Genomic DNA, 22,086 nt, shown 5'->3' with positions numbered 1-22,086 from the left:
AGAGAGGAGAGAGAGGGAAAAGAGAGGGAGAAGAAGAGTAGGAGAGAGGGGGAGAGAGGGAGATAAAGGGGGGAGAGAGACAGAGAGAGAGGGAGAGAGAGGAGAGAGGGGGAGAGAGACAGAGAGAGGAGAGACAGAGGGAAAAGAGAGGGAGAGGGAGAGTAGGAGAGGGGGAGAGAGGGAGAGAAAGGGAGAGAGAGGGGGAGACAAGAGGGGGAGAGAGACAGAGAGAGAGGGAGAGAGAGGAGAGAGAGAGGGAGAGAGAGGAAGGGAGAGAGAGACAGAGAGAGGAAGGGAGAGAGAGACAGAGAAAGGGGGAGGGAGAGAGGGAGAGAGAGAGAAGGAGAGAGATTGGGAGAGAGAGAGGGCACCAGGACAGTTTCTGGGTGTGGTGTCAGAGTTGAGGTCGGTCTCACGCTATTTCTCTGCATCACTTGTCTTGGGATATTTCTGCAACCTTTGGAAGCAGCCCCGTGGGGGGTTGCGGCTGGCTCAGAGGCCTGGGGCAGGGAAGGGAAGAGGGGGCGAGCTCGTGGGGAGATCAGTGGTCTGCATAAGAACCTGGTCCCTGGATGCACTGTCCTGAGTCGTCGGCGAAGGCCCGTTCCTCTAACAAGACAGTGCGGTGCCAAGGCAAACCTGGGACAAGAATCAGGACCCGGGGGCTGGAGAGATAGCACAGCGGGTAGGGCGTTTGCCTTGCACGCGGCCGACCCGTGTTCGAATCCCAGCATCCCATATGGTCCCCCTGAGCACCGCACCGCCAGGGGTAATTCCTGAGTGCATGAGCCAGGAATGACCCCTGTGCATTGCCGGGTGTGACCCAAAAAGCAAAAAAAAAAAAAAAAAAAAAAAAAAAGAATCAGGACCCGGGGGCTCCTGCACGATCGATTTAAAAAATATTTTGTTTTGGGAGCGGGGAGGGCATTTGCCTTGCACGCGGCTGGCCTGAGTTCAATCCCCGGCATCCCAAAAGGTCCCCTTGAGCATCAGCCCTGAGCACCGCTGGGTGTGACCCCAAAACAAGACCAGTTCGGCATATGTGGAGGAATGCTGAGTCGCTTCTTGGCAGAGACAGGCACTGTGCAGGGGACCGAGTCTGGGGTTCACAGCACTTGCACCAGATTGTTGACACTTGTTTTATTTTGTCTATTTCTTTGTGTTTTATGTTCTGGGTCACAGCCGGCGATGCTCAGCGCTTACTCCTGGCTCTGCACCCGGGATCAGTCCTGGTGGTGCTGGGGGGGGGGGAGGGCCAGATGGGATGCCGGGGACCGAACTCAGACAAGACACATGCAAGGCCTGTGTCCTACATGCTGTACCACCTCAGTGCAATGGAAAAATAAGACTTTTTAGCTTTTTTCCAAATATCTGTTCTAGGAGCTGGAGCGATAGCACAGCAGGGAGGGTGTTTGCCTTGCACGTGGTCAACTCGGGTTGGATTTCCAGCATCCCATAGGGTCCCCTGAGCACCGCCAGGAGTAATTCCTGAGTGCAGAGCCAGGAGTAACCCCTGTGCATCGCCGGGTGTGACCCAAAAAGCAAAAAAAATAAATAAGAATACTGGAGATGGAGTGATAGCACAGTGGGTAGGGCTTTTGCCTTGCACACAGCCAACCTGGGTTTGATTCCTCTGCCCCTCTCAGAGAGCCCGGCAGGCTACCGAGAATATCCCGCCAGCACGGCAGAGCCTGACAAGCTCCCCGTGGCGTATTTGATATGCCAAAAACAGTCACAAGTCTCACCATGGAGGGGCTGGAGCAATAGCACAGCAGGTAGGGCGTTTGCCTTGCATGCGGCTGACCCGGGTTCGATTTCCAGCATCCCATATGGTCCCCTGAGCACCGCCAAGAGTGATTCCTGAGTGCAGAGCCAGGAGTAACCCCTGTGCATCACCAGGTGTGACCCAAAAAGCAAAAAAAAAAAAATCCAAGTCTCACCATGGAGACGTTACTGGCGCCCGCTCGAGCAAATCAATGAGCAACGGGACGGGACCACAGTGACAGTGATACAGTGAATCTTGGGGGGTTCCTCTCCCAGCGGAGGTTGGGAGGCCGCCTCTCTGAAATCTAATCCTTAATTCTGTGTACCTTTAAGACCTTCTCCTGAACCATCACTGGTTCTTCTTATTATTATTATCATTATTTTTCTTACAAAACACAATTTATGACTTCAGGGCCGTCCCCGAGGATACTGCCCCTGAATTAAGCTCGTCCGCTAATAAGAGATCACTTTCTGCACCATGTGGCTAATCATTAGAGCTTAATCATCATCGCTTGTCCATTTGGAAAATGAGAAAACAACAGAGAGAAGCTGATTCGCCAAAGCTAGAGTAATGTGCTGGAGTCAAGTCACGGATCCTCAAGCTGGATTATTCCATATTTGCAAACTTGCACGTTCATTCCATAGAGGGGTGAATGGACCTTCGGGGGGCCGGAGAGATGGTACAGTGGGTAGGGCTCTTGCTTGGCACGTGGCTGATCTGGGTTCAATCCCCGACACCCCGTATGGTCCCCGGAGCCCACCTGGAGTGATCCCTCATCACAGAGCCGGGAGTAAGCGCTGAGTACAGCTAGAGCACCAACCCCCTCAAAACAACAACAACAAAAAAGATAAAAGGATAAGAGCAGTGAGAAATCAGGGTTGAGGATACGTGCGAAATGGACCAAAAATTTTGAAAAAAAAAATTTTAAATAGGGGCTGGAACAATAGCACAGCGGGTAGGGCGTTTGCCTTGCATGCGGCCGATCCGGGTTCGATTCCCAGCATCCCATAGGGTCCTCCGAGCACTGCCAGGAGTAATTCCTGAGTTCAGAGCTAGGAATAACCCCTGAGCATTGCCAGGTGTGGCTGAAAAAAGTTTAAAAAAATTTTTTTAGGGCTGGAGCAATAGTACAACGGGTAGGCGTTTGCCTTGCACACGGCCGACCCGGGTTCGAGTCCCAGCATCCCATATGGTCCTCTGAGCACCGACAGGGGTGATTCCTGAGTGCAGAGCCAGGAGTAACCCCTGTGCATTGCCGGTGTGACCCAAAAAGCAAATATATATATATATTTTTTAAATATAAAAAACACCTAAAAACAAAACCAACCAACCCCAGACTCGAGCATAATAGAGAAGGAGCGTCCGGACAGTGCTAGGGGCGGGGACTGACCCTACGTGCATCAGAGGTACCTGTGCGCATGCTCCCAGGGGACCCGTGGGGAGGGGGGCGGGCGGACCCTTACCTAGCACCAGCAGCTCCACCGAGTCCTCGTTCTTGCCCTCCAGGTCGTCGGGGGTGGTGACGATGCAGTAGTACAGCCCGCTGTCCCCCCAAAGGAGCTTGCTGATCTGAAGGTCCGCATCTGTGACCCGGGGGAAAAGGAATGCTGGGAAAACTCACCTCGGAAAGGAAAGTGTCGGGGCTGGAGTGATAGCACAGCGGGGAGGGCGTTTGCCTTGCACGCGGCCAACCCAGGTTCAATTCCCAGCATCCCATGGGGTCCCCTGAGCACCGCCAGGAGTGATTCCTGAGTGCAGAGCCAGGAGTGACCCCTGTGCATCGCCGGGTGGGACCCAAAAAGCCAAAAAAAAAAAAAAGTAAGGAAAATGTTGGCCCCGGAGCATAGGGGAGGCTGGGGACGGGGGGAGGATTTGACAAGTTGCCTTTCAAACATACTGACCGCCCCGTCCCCCCAAATAAAACCAATAGTGGACACCAATATCCAGGGCTGGAGCCTCATGGAGATGAATCGGCTTGAGCAGCGAGTGGGAGATGGTCTTATTCTTTTAGCTTTGTAGGGGTGAGCAGGGCACCCGTTTCCCAAGGCTGGGTGAGGACTAACTTGATGTCGCTTTCCTTGGCATGTCGCCTGCTCAATAGAAGGCCGTTATCTTCCTGCTGCAGACATCATTGTCGTCATCGCACCAAGGATGCAACTCAGGCAGGCAGAAGTCCTGCCACCTCTAATCTTTTTTTTTGGGGGGGGCACACCCAGTGATGCTCAGGGGTTCCTCCTGGCTCTGCACTCAGGAATCACTCCTGGCAGGGCTCAGGGGACCCCATGGGATGCCGGGGATCGAACCCGGGTTGGCCGCGTGCAAGGCAAATGCCCCACCCGCTGTGCTATCGCTCCAGCCCCCAAAGGCTGAACTCTTTTTTTTTTTGCTTTTTGGGTCACACCCAGCGATGCTCAGGGGTTAGTCCTGGCTTTGCACTCAGGAATTACTCCTGGCGGTGCTTGGGGGACCATATGGGATGCCGGGGATTGAACCCAGGTCGGCCACGTGCAAGGCAAACGCCCTCCCCGCTGTGCTATCGCTCCGGCCCCCATGAACTCTTGACTTCTGCAAGCACCTGGGCAGATCTACAGAATCTGCGTCTCCGTGAAATAAGTCAGAAGGGGGCCGCAGAAGACCAGAGTGATGAAACCAGAGCAAACCCCAACCCTGTGGACCGTGGCCCCAGCATGGAGCTAGAGGGACATGGAGAACGGGAGCCATGGGTAGGTTGAGGGCCACAGGTTGGGGGGCGGGTGTGAGACCAACGTCGCACCCGTGCCCAATCCCACACACACGTGCCCGTGCACACCTACCGTGAACGATGGTGATCTCCCGGCCCCGGTAGAACTCGCCCAGGGTGACGGTGGAGCCCTGCTTGGACGCCACCACGCGGACCGTCCTCCTGCTGTCCAGGCAGTCCACGTAGGGGTCCCACTCCAGGTTCCTCTTGCTGAGGGACTGGGCGCGCGGGGTGGCCATCCCCAAGGACTCGCTCATGCGGTCCTGGCAGTAGGACTTGAACTTCCACTGCACCACGGCGGGCCGGCGGGAGGACGTGGAGAAGTGGCAGCGGAGCACGGTGGGTTGGAAGAGCATGGCCACCTTCCTCTTGTCCGGGACGGACACCTGGAGGCCGGCGGCCAGGGCTGCAAGACACCAGGGACAGGAGAGGTGGCCCCGGGTCTGGACTCACAGCCCGTCCCCTCCAGAGCCAGTGAACAGCATCAAGAACTCACTTGTCCGGGGGCTGGAGCAATAGCACAGCGGGGAGGGCAGTTTGCCTTGCATGCAGCCAACCCCAGTTCGATTCCCAGCATCCCATAGGGTCCCCTGAGCGCAGAGCCAGGAGTCAGCCCTGAGCATCACCGGGTGTGACTCAAAAAAGAAAAAAAAAAAAAGAACTCGCTTGTCCAGAAATGTGTCCCCAGCCCCTGTATCCGACCAGTCCCATGTTCTCCTAGAACATGGCTTCCTTCCCCTCGACCCCATGCTTTTTTCTTTTTTTTTTCTTTTTTTTTTTTTTTTGCTTTTTGGGTCCCACCCGGCGATGCTCAGGGGTTCCTCCTGGCTCTGCACTCAGGAACTACTCCTTGCGGTGCTTAGAGAACCCTATGGGATGCTGGGAATCGAACCCGGGCCGGCTGCATGCAAGGCAAACGCCCTCCCCGCTGTGCTAGTGACGTGAGCTAAGCAAGGCGAGGGGGACCAGGGCGGGGCTCAGAGCTGGCACTGGACCAGGAGGGGCCAGGTCCAAGGCGCTTGGTCAGAAATGCAGAGACAAGGTGGCAAGAAGGAGCTTCCTGGCCCATTAATAATGATGAGGAAGGTGGGGGCTGGAGCGATAGCACAGCGGGGAGGGCGTTTGCCCTTGCACGCGGCCGACCCGGGTTCGATCCCCGGCATCCCACAGGGTCCCCCGAGCACCGCCAGGAGTAATTCCTGAGTGCAGAGCCAAGCTGCATCACTGGGTGGGTGAGACCCAAAAAGCAAAGGACCGCAGCACTGTCGTCCCGTTGTTCCTCGATTTGCTCAAGCGGGCGCCAGTCACGTCTCCACGGTGAGACGTTTTGTGACTGTGTTTGACATATGGAATACGCCAAGGGGAGCTTGCCAGGCTCTGCCGTGCAGGCGGGATCCTCTCGGTAGCTGGCCGGGCTCAGGTCTGGCAGAGCTCAGGTTTGGCAGAGCAGAGCCCATAAGACGTGGAATGCGTGAATGAGCAAATGAGGGGGTGTCTGATGCTGACAGGTGGTCCCCATCCAGCCTGGAGCCCGGCCAGGGACTGGCCAAGCTGCCCGAGAGGAAGGATGGGGACTGCTCTGCAGCTGGGTTAGAGACCCAGGGTGCCTCCTTCCCAGGCAGGGAAGATCAGCCGGGGAGGCAGACAAAGGCGCCCTGCAGGAGGTCCGGGATCAGCCCTAGCCCCCCCCCCCCCGCCCCTTTTCTCCCAGGAAGAAAAGGATTCTCTACATGACGACAACTCGACAACTCGGTTTTCCAAGCGAGCCTAACAAAAGCAGCTTCCAAAGCAACACTGTTCTTATTTTAGCATTTCAGCTCCCTTCAAAGCTGGTCCCTTTCCCCAGGAGCAGGAGAGCTATTCCTGCCAGCACCTCAGAGGAGCCCGCGACAGGCACAGCCCCATTTCAGAGACGCAGAAGTCGCCGCGAAAGGTCACGGCATGCTGTCGTGGGGAGAGGCAGGCGTCTCTGGAAACATTACATAAATTCCGCCAACCCCTTAACTCCTGAAGTCCCGGACGTGAGTTCTGACCTCAGGATTGCCACAGCCCCCTCTTGGCTTGCAGACGTGCAGAGGCCGGGATGACCCTGCGAATCCGCCCATCACGCCAAGGGGCACAGCGGGGAGGGTGTTTGCCTTGCACGCGGCTGACCCAGGTTCGATCCCCGCCATCCCATGCGGTTCCCTGAGCCCCACCAGGACTGACTCCTGAGGGCAGAGTCAGGAGTAAGTCCTGAGCACCACCAGGTGTGGCCCCAAACAAAGAGAGAGAGAGAGAGAGAGAGAGAGAGAGAGAGAGAGAGAGAGAGAGCACATCTGGCAATGCCCAGCAGTTACTTCCTTCTTGGTGCTCATAGCCTACTCCTGGCAAGCTTGGGGGCCAGGTGGGGCCTGCAGGAGATGCTTCTCTCACCCGAGAGAGAGATCTGTAGCACTGTAGCACTGTCGTCCCATTGCTCACCGATTTGCTTGAGGGGGCACCAGTCACGTCTCCATGGTGAGACTTGTTATGACTGTGTCCGGCATATCCAATATGCCACGGGGAGCTTGCCAGGCTCTGCCGTGCAGGCGGGATACTCTCAGTAGCTTGCCGGGCTCTCCGAGAGGGATGGAGGAATCGAACCCGGGTTGGCTGTGTCCAAGGCAAACGCCCTCCCCGCTGTGCTATCACTCCAGTCCACGAGAGACATCACCTGGAAGAAATCCATCTTCCAGGGCAATGGTTTGTAACTGCCAAGGGCTGGATCTGGTCCATGCAGTACAAAGGCTGAAACTACCGTCCACTGCCTTGGTTCTAACTGCTGGTCCGTGGCCAGTGTGTATGCAAGGCAGAGACCAACCACGGGCGTTGAGAGGCTGCAGATCAGGTCCAGGAGAGCAAATTAGGAGGAATTTGTGCTACGACCACATCAGACTGATGTGTAAGCGTTCATCTACATGGTGAAGACCCAAAACGTGGTTGGACAAACAGAACAGGCAGAGTTGCGGGAGAGAATGCGGAGGGTAAGGCACTTGCCTTGCACGAGACCCCAACCACGGTTCAATTCCTGGCACTGCGTATGGTTCCCTAAGCATCACCAGGAGTGACTCCTGAGCACTGAGTCAGGAGTAAGCCCTGAGCACTGAAGGTATGGAGCCTATACAAACCAAAAAAAGGAAAGGAAGGAAAGAAAATGAAGGAAGGATGGAAGGAAGAAGAAAGGAAAGGGAAGAAAGAAAGAAAGAAAGAAAGAAAGAAAGAAAGAAAGAAAGAAAGAAAGAAAGAAAGAAAGAAAGAAAGAAAGAAAGAGAGAAAGGTAGGAAGGTAGGAATGAAGGAAAGAAGGAAGGAAGGAAAGAAGGAAGGAAGGAAGGAAGGAAGGAAGGAAGGAAGGAAGGAAGGAAGGAAGGAAGGAAGGAAGGAAGGAAGGAAGGAAGGAAGGAAGGAAGGAAGGACGGGCTGGAGCGACAGCATAGCGGGAAGGGCGTTTCCCTTGCACACGGCCAGCCCAGGTTTGATTCCCAGCATCCCATAGGGTCCCCTGAGCACCGCCAGGAGTGATCCCTGAGTGTATGAGCTAGGAGTAACCCCTGAACATCACTGGGTATGACCCAAAAAGAAAAAAAAAAGGAAGGATGAATGAAAGGAAGAAAGGAGGAAAAAAGGAACGAAAATGAAGGAAGGATGGAAGGAAGAAAAAAGAAAGAAAAGGAAAGAAAGGAAGGAAGGATGGAAGGAAGAAAGGAAGAAAGAAAGGAAGGAAGGAAGAAGGAAATGAAGGAAGGAAGGAAGGAAGGAAGGAAGGAAGGAAGGAAGGAAGGAAGGAAGGAAGGGAGGAAGGGAGGGAGGGAGGGAGGGAGGGAGGGAGGGAAGGAGGGAAGGAGGGAGGGAGGATGGAGGAAAGAAGGCAAAGAGAAAGAAAGAAAATAACCACGTAGCATTTTTTAAATTTTGTTTTATGTTTTGGGGGCCACCCTTGGTGATGCTCAGGGCTTCCTCTGGCTCTGCACTCGGAATTACTCCTGGCAGTGCTCAGGGGGCCAGACGGGATGCTGGGGACCCAACCTGGATTGTTCACTTTCGAGGCAAGCACCCTCCCCACTGACCTACCTCTCCAGCCCCCCTGTAGCCCTCTGTGTCCCCCAAGGTCGCGACCTCTCCCCTTCTCCTGCAGGCTGGCCCGGGCTCCGCGCTGCCCAGGCACATCAAGTGCCCTTCACTAAGCCCGTGTCCTCGTGTCCAGCTGAGCCGGGCCCCCTCGGGCTGCCATCGTGCAGATGAAAGCCAGAAGCCGGGCGCCTTTGTGTCCGATTTGCCTCGCCGGGATCTGAGACGCTGCTCATGGGGACTGTCACGCGGACCCCAAGGGGTCGAAGCAGAGCTGGAAGAGGCCAGCTTCTTCCCCTGCCCGGCAGAGGCACTTGGGGAACGTTTCCTGGAGCCTTGGGTGTGGGGGGGGAGTGGTGAGACCCCTGGGGTGAACCAGGCAGAGAGGAAAAAACGCCAGGAAGTGCTCGTGCGCTGTTGCTAGCTTGTGGCTCCGTGGTTTTCATGAGCGCTCCTTCTCCAGCAGGATGTGGAGTCTCAGATCATCACTGTAGACAGAGGCCGAGTGACCTCCACTTTCTTATACCTGGGGTTTTGGGGGGCACTGAGCCACACCCTTTAGTGCTCAGGAGCTGAGGAGCATCCCTGGGGGTCGTCCCACCCCTCCCTGCCCGCTGCTGCCTCACATCACAGCTTCCCACAGGCTGGACCGGGGCAGATGGGGACTCTCCGCCCGGCTGGAGTCTCTACCACCTGACCTTGAGGGGTTGAGGCCTGGCTGTGATTTCGTCCACTCCCAGGGCACGGCGGGGGGGTCAAGGTCTGAGCTGAGCCCAGTGTCAGCGGGGGGGGGGGGTTGGTTTCAGAACTGGCACCTCCTGCCAACCATTATTTTTTTTTGCTTTTTGGGTCACACCCGGTGATGCACAGGGGTTACTCCTGACTCTGACTCTGCACTCAGGATTACCCCAGGCGCTGCTCAGGGGACCCTATGGGATGCTGGGAATCGAACCCCGGTTGGCTGCATGCAAGGCAAACGCCCTACCCGCTGTGCTATTGCTCCAGCCCACCTCCTGCCAACAATTAGGTTCCTATGCCAGGCGCCCCTCTACCCCCCTACTGCCTCCCGCCCTAGGCTCTTGGAGCACCTCGTGGGCTTCAAACCCCCCAAAAGTACCTTTTTTCCTGAAAACGTGTCAAGTCACTCACTTAATGAACCAGGAAAAAGCTCCGTATTCTCAGTACCAATCCCGATCCCAGGAAACCATGGGGACACAGCACCTGCCCACGGATGAACGAACACCAAAACGAACGCCACAGACACACTAAGGGGCCGGCCAGCCATGCAGCGAGCCCACCTCGAAAGGCCCCCATCCTGGCTCACCCAGAGCCCCCCACCCCCCACGCCACTCAGCCCTGCCATTCCCACTGGGCTCACCAAGGTGGCATGAACCCCCCACCCAACCCCAGGGTTCCCGCAAACCTGTTGCTCAAATAGCAGCTGGCAAAAACGTTTTTTTTTTTTTTTTTGCTTCATGCAAAAACATCAACCACCACCACAAAAAAAACCAATCTATTCCAGGAAGCGGTCTGAGATGGTGACAATAAGAAATCACTGGGGCTAAATGCACAGCAGGAAGAAATCCCAAATTTGAGCAAAGAAAGACCAGGGATTAGCAGCCAGGACTGGGGAGTGGGGGGTGGGGGGGGGCAGGGGAGGACCGGAAGTGTTGATTGGAAACTGCTAAGCCTTCTAGAAAGGAGACAGGCAGGGGGAGGGAGGAGAGGGGGAAAGGGGGAGAGCGAGGAGAGAGAACCTGTGTGGTGTGTGTGTGTGTGTGTGTGTGTGTGTGTGTGTGTGCACGCACTCGTGCTCATGCACGTTTGTATGTGCGCTCGCTCATGCACCTGTCTCCGTGTATGTGTGTGTGTGTGTGTGTGTGTGTGCGTGCGTGCGCGTCCGCCACCGTGCATGCATGCCTTTTCCCCTAGCTCTCTGACTCATTTTTAATCGGTCCTTTCCTTTCTCCCTCCCCTTCTGCCACCTACTCAAGACAGAATTCATTGATTGAGCCAGCCTGGAATTTCTTACCTTCCCTCCCTGGTGCTCAGATCAGAAGGACAGACGGATGGATGAATGGATGGATGGACGGATGGACGGACGGATGGGGGGGGCGCTCTTGGCTCCCACTTGCCTCTCCCCAGTGCCACTGTGAGACTGTCCCCTGCGTGCAGCCTGGGGGAGGCCCCGCTGACCGCTGACCAAGGGCCTGGGCGCTGGCCTCCCTAGCCCAGAGCAGCAGGGCCCAGCTGGGGGGCAGGTGGGGGGGGGCACGGGAACGAACGTGCTTCCTGCTGGCAAGCTCTTCCTCCCCCCCAGAGAACCCAAAGCCAACCCCCCATCAGAAGAAGGCAGAGGGGCGTCTGGAGCGGGACCCCCAGGCACCAGGGTTCTGGTGGGTGCAGCTCCCCTCTCTGGGATTCCCTTCCGGCCATATGAATGCCCACGGAGTGGGGGGGTCGCCTAAGGAGGGTTGGATGGTCCTGGCCCCCCCTCCCCCCGTCCTGCTGATCTCTGAAAGCCCTCCTGAGCACTCTCGGGAGGGGGGGACGGGGGCTTCAGGATGTGGGGACCCAGGTGGGGGCTTAGTGGCCTTGGATGTGCCGGGCTTCTTCGAGGTGGGCATGGAAGGGCCTGGAATGCCGGGAGTGGGGGATGGGCACGCAGCCCCTCCCCCAGGAATTGCTGCTGGCTCCTGGGAAAGAATGTGGAGGGAAAGCTCAGAGCAAGCAGGACCCAGCATGGCCCACGGCCCAGGAGTCAGGGCACAGAACAAACCCACAGAACAGGACTCAGGCCTTGCCTTGCACACGCGGAGCCCTGTTCAGTCCCAGCACCCACACACGATCCCCGGGAGCACAGAGCCAGGAGCAACCCCTGAGTACCCCTGGGGTGGGCCCCCCCAAAAAATCCAGAGGTAAGCAGGGACCTTACTCCAGAGGGAAGTGGGAGGCCTCCTTCCTGCACCCCCATGTCTGACCCTTGCCCAGCGACCCCCTGCGGGGATTTTAAACTTCTCCGCCTGTTCCCACGGCTTCCCAGATCTTCTGCCCGGAGTCCCCAGAGGGGACCCAACTTCACTTTGGGGTACGATCTCTCCTGCCACATCCCTGGCGGCGGGAGGGGGGGTCTGGTTCTGGACCACCCCAGCCTTCTCAGCACTCCCACACACACACAGTTGCCCACCAGGGCAGCAACGCGCGCCCCCTCCCAGCCTCCCCAATGCACAAAGCAGCGGGACCAAATGCCTTTGCCCGGCCCAGGCTGGGGGGGGGGACAAAGTTCACAACGGGCACGTGGACACACGGGGGGGGGGTGGGCTGCCAGGCCAGGCAGGGTGAACCCCACGCCTCTCCGTGTCTCTGCAAACGGGGTCTCCTCCAAACGCAGGGACCCCCTCTCCGCCGCCCGCCGGGCTCCGCGCACTGCATCCCCATCCGTGCGGAGGGACCCGGGAGACCCCCCGCGGCACCCCGATTCCCCACATTCCCAGCCCCGCCCCGAGAGAGAGCCCCCCCAGGATTCCCCGCGCCGGGATCGGGCACAGCAGCGCGGGTTGATGGGGTCCCCGGGCGCGGGGTCCGCGCGCTCGCACGCACCCTCCGGCCGTGCCCGGCAGTGGCGCCCCGGGGGACTCGCGGCTCCCGCGGCGCCCCGGGCGCGGGGAAAGTTGTCGCGGGCGCAGCCGCGGGCTCCTACCTGTTAGCCAGCACAGCGCCAGGCCGGCCCGCAGCAGCCGGCCCATGTCCGCCAACTTCCCCGCAGCCGGCGGCCGCCGGGCCCGCGCGTCCTGGGCGTGCTCGCAGAGCCCGAGCCCCGCGCCGCGTCGGCGGCTGCGCCCGCCCCGCGCCCTCCCCCGGCGCCGCCCGCCCCGCGCGCGCCCGCCCGCCCCGCAAAGTTTCGGGTCACGCGCGCCCACCTTGGGGGGGGGGCGCTGCCGGCCTGCAGGCTGGGGCCGTGGGAGGGTCTTGGGGGGCTGCGCAGGGGTGGGGGGGACTTTGCTTGCCCGGTGAGTACTCCGGAATTCAGGGGTCACTCTTGCTGGACACCCCCACTCCGGGGCGGGGGGCTCAGGCCCACCTGGAGAGACCTGCCAGACTGCGGGCTGGGTGGATCTTGGGGGGCTGTACACAGGGCGGGGAGGGGCTTCACATAATTTTGCTCCGCAGCTAACCCAGTGAATGCTCCAGAATTCAGTGGTCACTCTTGCTGGGACACCCCTTACACACACACAGACACACAGACACACACACACACACACACTCCTCCCAAGCCACCCCTGTCTCCCCTTCTGTTTTTTTTTTTTGTTTGTTTGTTTGTTTGTTTTGCTTTTTGGGTCACACCGGTAATGCACAGGGGTTACTCCTGGCTCTGCACTCAGGAATTACCCCTGGCAGTGCTCAGGGGACCCTATGGGATGCTGGGAATCGAACCCGGGTCGGCCGTGTGCAAGGCAAACGCCCTACCCGCTGTGCTATTGCTCCAGCCCCTCCCCTTCTGTTTTTTGGATCACACCTGGAGGTAGCTCTGTGCTCAGAAATGAGGCCTGGCCCTATGGGGATGCCGGGAATCGAACCTGGGTCTGCTGCATGCAGGGTAAGGGCCCTCCAGGCTGAGCTATGGCTCCCGATCCTGCTTCCCCTTCTGAGCCTGGCAGGACCCTCAGGGTAGCGCAGAACTGGAGGAGGTGAGTGAAGCTGTCCCCCTGGGAGCAGGAGGCCCCGGGGATGACACACCCCTACGGGGCCAGAAAGACTGCAGCACACAGTAGGGCTCATGCATCACGTGCCCCTGCAGGACCAAAGAAGACTCGAGCATCACCGAACTGCACACAGTAGGACTCATGCACATGGAGTCTTTCCTTTTATTATTTATTATTTTATTTATTTTGCTTTTTGGGTCACACCCGGTGATGCACAGGGGTTACTCCTGGCTCTGCACTCAGGAATTACCCCGGCAGTGCTTGGGGGACCCTATGGAATGCTGGGAATCAAACCGGGTTGGCCGAGTGCAGGGCAAACACCCTACCCGCTCCAGCCCCTCCTTTCATTATATATATATATTTTTCCACTTTTTGGGTCACACCCGGCGATGCTCGGGGCTGACTCCTGGCTCTGCACTCAGGAATTACCCCTGGTGGTGCTCAGGGGACCCTATGGGATGCTGGGAATCAACCCTGGGCCGGCTGCATGCAAGGCAAACGCTCTACCCGCTGTGCTATTGCTCCAGCCCCACATTTCATTATTTTTAAAAAACGTATCCATCTTGTGTGAGTAGGAAAGTCATCTAAATGTCTGTGTTGAGAGATGAGTGAGAAGTGTAGGCTTTGTTTAGCAAACGTGTATGACAAAGGTCCGGTGACAGGTGTCTTGCCCTTTTATAGCCTTATCCTCACCGGCATTGGCATTCCTTGTGCAGCTGGGCAAATGCCATGATGCAGATAAGAGAAAAGGTGCCCTCAGAGAGAAAGCATGGAGCCATTTGTGGGGGAAGCTCAGCGGGTGAGCACCCCATTAAAGGAAGGGGGAGCAGGGGAGGGAGCAATAGCATGGCAGGGAGGGCGCTGGCCTTGCACACAGCCGACCCAGGTGGAATTCCCGGCACCCTGGCAGGAGGTGGGCAGTCCAGGGAGAGGGTTGGAAAGGAGGCAGGGGAGGGGGGATTATGGGGAAAGAAAGAAGACAGGTGGAAAACACACCATTGTCACTGAAAATGGAAGAGTTTGGGGAGGGTCATGGGAGAATTATGGCCATCAAGAGTAAGTTTAGGGGGCTGGAGAGATAGCACAGCAGGTAGGACGTTTGCCTTGCACGCGGCCGACCCGGGTTCAAATCCCAGCATCCCATATGGTCCCCTGAGCACGGCCAGGGGTAATTCCTGAGTGCAAAGCCCAGGAGTAACCCCTGTGCATCGCCAGGTGTGACCCAAAAAGCAAAAAAAAAAAAAAAAAAGAGTAAGTTTAGGGGGGCTGGAGCGATAGCACAGTGGGGAGGGCATTTGTTTTGCATGCGGCCGACCCAGGTTCGATTCCCAGCATCCCGTTTGGTCCCCTGAGCACCGCCAGGAGTAATTCCTGAGTGCAGAGCCAGGAGTAACTCCTGTGTATCGCCAGGTGTGACCCAAAAAGCAAAAAAAAAATAAATGAAAAGAGTAAGTTTAGGGGATGAGAGAGAGAGAGAGAAAGAAAGAAAGAAAGAAAGAAAGAAAGAAAGAAAGAAAGAAAGAAAGAAAGAAAGAAAGAAAGAAAGAAAGAAAGAAAGGAAGGAAGGAAGGAAGGGAAGAAAGAAGGAAGAAGAAAGAGAGAGAGAAAGAAAGAAAGAAAGAAAGAAAGAAAGAAAGAAAGAAAGAAAGAAAGAAAGAAAGAAAGAAAGAAAGAAAGAAAGAAAGAAAGAAAGAAAAGGAAAGAAGGAAAGAAAGAAGGAAAGAAGGAAAGAAAGAAAGGAAGGAAGGAAGGAAAGAAAGAAAGAAGGAAAGAAAAGAAAGGAAAGAAAGAAGGAAGGAAAGGAAAGGAAGGAAGGAAGGAAGGAAGGAAGGAAGAAAAAAGAAAGAAAGAAAGAAAGAAAGAAAGAAAGAAAGAAAGAAAGAAAGAAAGAAAGAAAGAAAAGAAAGAAGGAAGGAAAGGAAAGGAAAGGAAGGAAGGAATAAGAAAGGAAGAAAGAAAGAAAGAAAGAAGGGAAGAAAAAGAAAGAAAGAAAGAAAGAAAGAAAGAAAGAAAGAAAGAAAGAAAGAAAGAAAGAAAGAAAGGAAGGAAGGAAGGAAGGAAGGGAAAGAAGGAAGGAAGGAAGGAAGGAAGGAAGAAGAAAGAAAGAAAGAAAGAAAGAAAGAAAGAAAGAAAGAAAGAAAGAAAGAAAGAAAGAAAGAAAGAAAGAAAGAGAAAGAAAGGAAAGGAAGGAAGGAAGGAAGGAAGAAAAAAGAAAGAAAGAAAGAAAGAAAGAAAGAAAGAAAGAAAGAAAGAAAGAAAGAAAGAAAGAAAGAAAGAAAGGAAGAAAAGAAGGAAGGAAGGAATAAGAAAGGAAGAAAGAAAGAAAGAAAGAAAGAAAGAAAGAAAGAAAGAAAGAAAGAAAGAAAGAAAGAAAGAAAGAAAGAAAGAAAGAAAGAAAGAAAGAAAGAAAGAGACAGGGAGAGAGAGAGTGAGAGCAAACGCCACATCTCCCTCCTGGGAATGGTTCCGATCTGGAACTCCTTCCCACAGAGGAAGAAATGGTTTCATTAGGAAGAGGCTCGAGAGAAAGGAAATGCAAATGTGCAGCGCAGAGTGCCAGGGAAACAACGCAGCCCTGCCAAGAGGAGAGGTAAGTTTATCAGAAGGGCAGCACGGGGAGGGGCTGCCGCAGTCCCGGCGACCGGAAGCAGATGTTAAGGACAGGCTTCTGCGCTGGGTGTGTCTGCCAGCCCCGTCCCAAGGCCAGGCGCCTGCCCCGCTGGGGTCCTCCTGGGGACACGCCTGAGGATTGTCCCCGGGTCTCGCCTCCCCTGCCTTCAAGGCACCAACTCGGCACTAACAGAAACTAGTTAGTAGGGCCGGGTGACCCCCGGAAGTAGAACACCAAACTCACCGCAGGGGACACGATCTGGCTCAGCACGGAAAACACATGAGGCTGAGAGGCAGTGAAGGCGCTGTCCTTGTATGCTGCCAGTCTGGGTTCCATCCCTGGCACTGCCAAGCCTCCCTAGCGGGAGAGACCCCTGAACACAGAGCCCCGAGCCAGCCCTGAGCACTGCTGAGTGTGACCCCTCTCCCCGCCCCCACCCCCAATGAGTAAATGACAGAGGGCGAGAGATTCTCCCCAGCCGAGCTGTCACTCGGGCTCCTGTTCCCCCTTCTCTGTTTCCGGGTGCGCTAGTATTTCTGCCGTATGGGGGGGCTGGCGGCTGAACGCTCACTCAGGCAGGAAGAAAGGGTGGCGGGGATCTTGTGGGTGTCTCTGCAGCCAGCCCCGCAGGTCCCAGACATACAAAGACAGTCTCCATGGGGCTGGAGGGATAGCAGAACGGGTAGGGCATTTGCCTTGCACGCGGCCGACCCGGGTTCGATTCCCAGCATCCCATGAGCACGGCCAGGGGTAATTCCTGAGTGCAGAGCCAGGAGTCAGCCCTGAGCATCACCGGGTGTGACCCAAAAAGCAAAAACAACAACAACAACAACAACAACAAACAACAAAAACAAAGGCAGTCTTCTGTGCCCCCTGAAAGCCGTTAATCAGATCTGCTCTGAGCCCTGCATGCCCTGGCAACCCGTCCTGACTGATCATTCCGCCTATAATTTCTGTGACTTGCAGAGCCAAGGATGAAGTAAGGCCACTTCTCTTCCAGCAGCCGCCCCTGGGGCTTCTGCTCATGTCCGCCTCTATGCCCCCACCCTACATTAGCATCCTGGGGGGGGCCTGGGCATCCTTGATGAAGGGGTGACTGCGTGCTTTTTTGTGAGGCTTTGGGGTGTGTGCCAGAAAGAAGGCTCCCTCTTCGGACCGACACCTTCTCCCAGAATTCTGCCCTGGTACGGATCAAAGACAGAACCTTGGGGGCTGGAGCGATAGCACAGCGGGAAGGGCGTTTGCCTTGCACGCGGTCAACCCAGGTTCAATTCCCAGCATCCCATAGGGTCCCCTGAGCACCACCAGGAGTGATTCCTGAGTGCATGAGCCAGAAGTAACCCCTGTGCATCACCAGGTGTGACCCAAAAAGAAAAAAAAATCAAAGACAGAACCTCAGGGAGAAACGGGGACCAGAATTGGTGCGTCCCTGATGATGTCACTTCCAGAAGTGACCAGGGCGGGGGGCAGCATTGGAACCAGATGTCCCGGACAGATATATTCGACGTGGTTCTGATAAGACTCACTTCGCCCTGATTTGGAGAGAGATGCGTTTGGCATGGAAGTTCAAAAGCAACAGGATGTCATCTTTGTAGAATAAATAAATACCGTCCACGTCCGTCTGTGCCCGCTCCCTGCCAGCCCCCGATGGCAGCTCATGCAAAGCGGTCAGAGAAGTTGATGTCGGTTCTGGGGAGCCCGCCAATGGACCCCACTAAGTCTAGGTCAGCAGCAGGATGAGATTAGACCCGTGGGCCAGCCACGTGATGGTGGCCACTGCGGGTTGGAGGAATTAGAGGCAACCTCGGCCGCATGAGGCTGGTTCTGGGAGCCCCAAGGTGGCTCTGGGCATGGTCGTGCCAGACACAGAGGCAGTCCACGGTCCCTGAGAGAGGCCAGGAGTGTCCAGACTGGGCAGGCAGGAGGGTCCAGGCTGAATTCTCGAGGATGCACTGGTACAACCAGGCAACTCTAAATACGCTGGGCACGTTGGAAAGACCCCATGTGGGGGGCTGGAGTGATAGCATAGTGGGTGGGTGTTTGCCTTGCACGCGGCCGACCCAGGTTCAATTCCCAGCATCCCATAGGGTCCCCTGAGCACTGCCAGGAGTAATTCCTGAGTGCAGAGCCAGGAGTAACCCCTGTGCATACCAGGTGTGACCCAAAAAACAAAACAAAAAAAGACCCCATGTGCTTCGGCAAAGGGGCATATTGTGGGTGCCCCCCTGGGCCGCATGGCCTTGGCACATCTCTCTGGGCCCTCTGCAACTTTCGTCTCTCATTCCGCAGATGGGGATGGTGGCAGAAATGAGCTAGTCTCGGTGCCATGTTGAAAAGAGAAGCTGATGGCGTAGCTTTCCGTGGCTGCCCAATTTTATTTTTATTATTGTTTATTAGGCTGGAGCGGGGAGGGTGTTTGCCTTGCACGCAGCCGACCCAGGTTCGATTCCTCCGTCCCTCTCGGAGAGCCCGGCAAGCTACCGAGAGGACCTCTCCCGCACGGCCGAGCCTGGCAAGCTCCCCGTGGCGTACTTGATATGCCAAAAACAGTCACAACAAGTCTCACCGTGGAGACGTGACTGGTGCCCGCTCGAGCAAATAGATGAGCAATGAGACGACAGTGATACAGTGATTGTTTATTATTTTTTTGTGTGGGGGTGGGCACACCTGGAAGTGCTTAGGGATTCCTCCTGGCTCTGTGCTCAGGAGTCACTCCTGGTGGTGCCCAGGGGACCCTATGTGGTGCCAGCGGAAAAAACTCCAGATGGGCTGCGTGCCAGGTCAGCACCTGACCCCTGTCCCACTCTGTTCTGGGAACGGCCAGGATGACACAGGTTGGAGATTGCACCATCCTTGGCCTCCACTTGGACCAGCACTTGGGAACACCCGCCTCGGGGGTCGGGGGCGGACTGTGTTCCTGAAACGCCGTCTCCTGCTGGGGCGTTTTCATCACACCCTGCAGCTGAAGGTGACACTCAGACTTTGGCTAGAAAAGCGACCAGCCAATCTCCAGCAGCTTCTCGCCCATCCCTGTAGAGCTCCAACAGCCCATGTCCTGGTGAGTCCCTGACTGTCCCCCCTGCCACGCCGGCCTGGACTCGCCTTGGGGGTCACCACACTGGACGCCCTACTCTGACTCGCCATCTCCCTTCTCCCACGATTTTCTTGAATGTCATTTCCTCCACCAGCGCTCCCCGGAGTCCTTCACGACACCCACATCTCCACGCTTACTCATTTCATCCCCTGTCCCTCGCTGCGCCACTGGCTTTGTTCTGTTCACCTTCTCCCAGTTGTTTTAGCTGGAGCCCGCCACCAGGGCACTCTTAGTCACCGAGGGAAGCGTACCCTCCGAAAAACATCCTCAGCTCCGGGTCTCTGTCTGAGGTGATCTCATCCATTTCCACGAATTTAAACATCATCTCGGAGTGGCTGACGTCCAAATTTTTTTTTCTGGAGCCCAGGTTCCGGCTGCTTACTTGGCGTTGTCTCTGGATGGATAACAGCACTTCAAAACCAATGTGTCCCCACTCGCCCCTTCGCTCTCTCCCCCACGCACCCCTACCTCACCTGCCACCCTCTGGAATTTCTGAATCGGAGCTCAATCTGCTGAGAGGGGAAAACCTGATTACATAGGTTGTCTTTTTTTTTTTTTTTTTTACTTTTTTTGGGTCACACCAGGTGATGCTCAGGGATGACTTCTGGCTCTGCACTCAGGAATTTCTCCTGGTGGTGCTTGGGGGACCCTATGGGATGCCCAGGATTGAACCCAGGTTGGCCCTATGCAGCTCCAACCCCTTATTTTCTCTTAAGACCTGTGTAATCAGGGCTGGAGCGATAGCACAGCGGGGAGGGCATTTGCCTTGCACGCGGTCAACCCAGGTTCGAGTCCCGGCATCCCATAGGGTTCCCTGAGCACTGTCAGGAGTTATTCCTCAGTGCAGAGCCAGGAGTAACCCATGCGCATTGCCAGGTGTGACCAAAAAGCCAAAAAAAAAATAAAGAGAAAATGAAAAAATCACATCAATTGTATCAAAGGGAGGAGTTAGGACAGTGGATAAGCTGCTTGCCCACCCAGATTTCATCCCAACACCTCATAAGGCTCTTCCCAGGTCCCGCCAGGAATGATTTTTGAGTGCAGAGTAAGCCCTGAGCGCTGCCACTGGGTGTGGCCCCTGAAACAATCAACCCCCCCAAAAAAATCAAAGGAGAAGAAGAGCAGGTGATGGTAATTACGGTAGACAGGGTGAAGAGGCTTTGGGATCTTCTTTGCTGCCTGTGTGGTCCCCTGGGCCAGGCTGGGGTAAAGGCACTTGCCACTGGCTCTTCCAGCCCGCATGGAGCTCCGCCTCTCTCCACTGCCGACCCAAACCCATCGGTTGGTCCTATTGCTCCACCCTGCACGAGTTAGACCCCTCTGCTCCGGGCCAGCCCCTGTCTCTGCTCACTCCCACTCACCTTTCTTTTTTCTTTCTTTTTTTGTTTTTGCCTTTTGGGTCACACCCAGCGATGCACAGGGGTTACTCAGGAATTACTCATGCACTCAGGAATTACTCCTGGCGGTGCTCAGGGGACCCTATGGAATGCTGGGAATCGAACCCGGGTCGGCCACGTGCAAGGCAAATGCCCTACCCGCTGTGCTATTGCTCCAGCCCCTCCCACTCACCTTTCACATACACCACTGGGCAGCCTCTCCCGTGCCCCTCCTTGCTGTACAAACCTCTTCTCCAGATACCATCCAGACAGGTGACCTTAGGGCCAGGGCCATGGTGCGGTGGGTAGGGTGCTTGCGTTGCCTGGGTTTGATCCCCGGCACCCCACAGACTGCCAGGCACGGTCCCTGAGCGCGGAGCCAAAGGCTCATCTTACTTGTCAACCCTGGACACTGACACGTGACTCTCTGGAGGGTGCTCAGGGGCTTCATTGTCGGAGTCCCCCCCCCCAAGCTGTTCCCTCTCTGCAGTGCTTTCTCAGAACACTCTCTGTTCCTTTGCATCCTTTTTTTCTCATATATATATTTTTTACTTTTTAATTGAATCACTAGGGCTGGAGCGATAGCACAGCGGGTAGGGTGTTCACCTTGCATGCGGCCGACCCGGGTTCGATTCCTCCGCCCCTCTCAGAGAGCCCGGCAAGCTACCAAGAGTATCGAGCCCGCACGGCAGAGCCTGGCAAGCTACCCGTGGCGTATTGGATATGCCAAAGACAGTAACAATAAGTCTCACAATGAGAGACGTTACTGGTGCCCGCTCGAACAAATCGATGAGCAACGGGATGACAGGGACAGTGAATTGAATCACTGTGAGGTAGACCCTTACAAAGCTGTTCATGATTGGGTGTCAGTCATACCAGTGTTCCGACACCCGTCCCTCCACCAGGGCACATTTCAGGTTCCCTCCCATCACCCCCAACCTCCAACCCCCGCCTGCCTCAATGACAAGTGCTTTTCTTCTCTCTCTCTCTCTCTCTCTCTCTCTCTCTCTCTCTCTCTCTCTCTCTCTCTCTCTTAGGCATTGTTATTTGTTTTTTTTTTGCTTTTTGGGTCACACCTGGCGATGCACAGGGGTTACTCCTGGCTCTGCACTCAGGAATTACCCCTGGCGGTGCTCGGGAGACCCTATGGGATGCTGGGAATCAACCCAGGTCGGCCGCGTGCAAGGCAAACGCACTACCCGCTGTGCTATTGCTCCAGCCCCGTTAGGCATTGTGGTTTGCAATACTGACACTGAAAGCTTATCAAGAATATCCCTTTACCTACTTTTACCCTCAGCTCTTGTCCAGCGTGATCACTCCCTGCTATTACTGTTATCCTGGTCTCTTCTCTGTCTTACCTACCCTCACCCTTGTGGTTGATTCCAACCACTGACCAATCCTCCTAGCCCCTGTTTTCCCTGCCCATGTCTTCTGCTTTTTTTCCCCCTCTCATTTTAAATGTCAAAATGCCACCCCTCCTCAGAATCTGCCCTGATTCTTTCTCTAAAGGTAGTGGTGACATCTAAGGCTTGAAGGTGTTAATCAGGGAATCAGGCAACTTCAGCCAAGATGGAGTAAGGGGAAAAAAATGTGTCCAGCATCCCTAATGGGAAAAAAATGGTCAGGGACAAGAAACATTGTTTGTATACCCCAGACATAAGGAAAGACTGGGGGTGGGGGTGGCAGGTAAGGTGGGTGGACCTGGGCTG

General features: G+C 55.8%; 1 protein-coding gene across 2 annotated transcripts in view; it reads right to left on the bottom strand.

Moving 5' to 3' along the window:
- The window catches only part of ILDR2 (immunoglobulin like domain containing receptor 2), a 43,053-nt gene extending 30,621 nt beyond the window's left edge, over positions 1 to 12,432 (bottom strand). For both annotated transcript variants that reach the window (XM_055120753.1, XM_055120754.1), the window contains exons 1-3: positions 12,294 to 12,432; positions 4,579 to 4,911; positions 3,229 to 3,348 (exon numbers count right to left, since the gene is read on the bottom strand). In XM_055120753.1, the coding sequence (XP_054976728.1) occupies positions 3,229 to 3,348; positions 4,579 to 4,911; positions 12,294 to 12,339 (499 nt within the window). In that variant the 5' untranslated portion in view covers positions 12,340 to 12,432. The remainder of the gene's footprint in view (positions 1 to 3,228; positions 3,349 to 4,578; positions 4,912 to 12,293) is intronic.
- Positions 12,433 to 22,086: the final 9,654 nt, after the last annotated feature.

The sequence above is a fragment of the Sorex araneus genome, chromosome X (genome assembly GCF_027595985.1).
Source record: "Sorex araneus isolate mSorAra2 chromosome X, mSorAra2.pri, whole genome shotgun sequence".
Taxonomy (NCBI): Eukaryota; Metazoa; Chordata; class Mammalia; order Eulipotyphla; family Soricidae; genus Sorex; species Sorex araneus.
The sequence above is the reverse complement of the archived record's forward strand: the minus strand, read 5'-3'. Positions and strand labels throughout refer to the sequence as shown.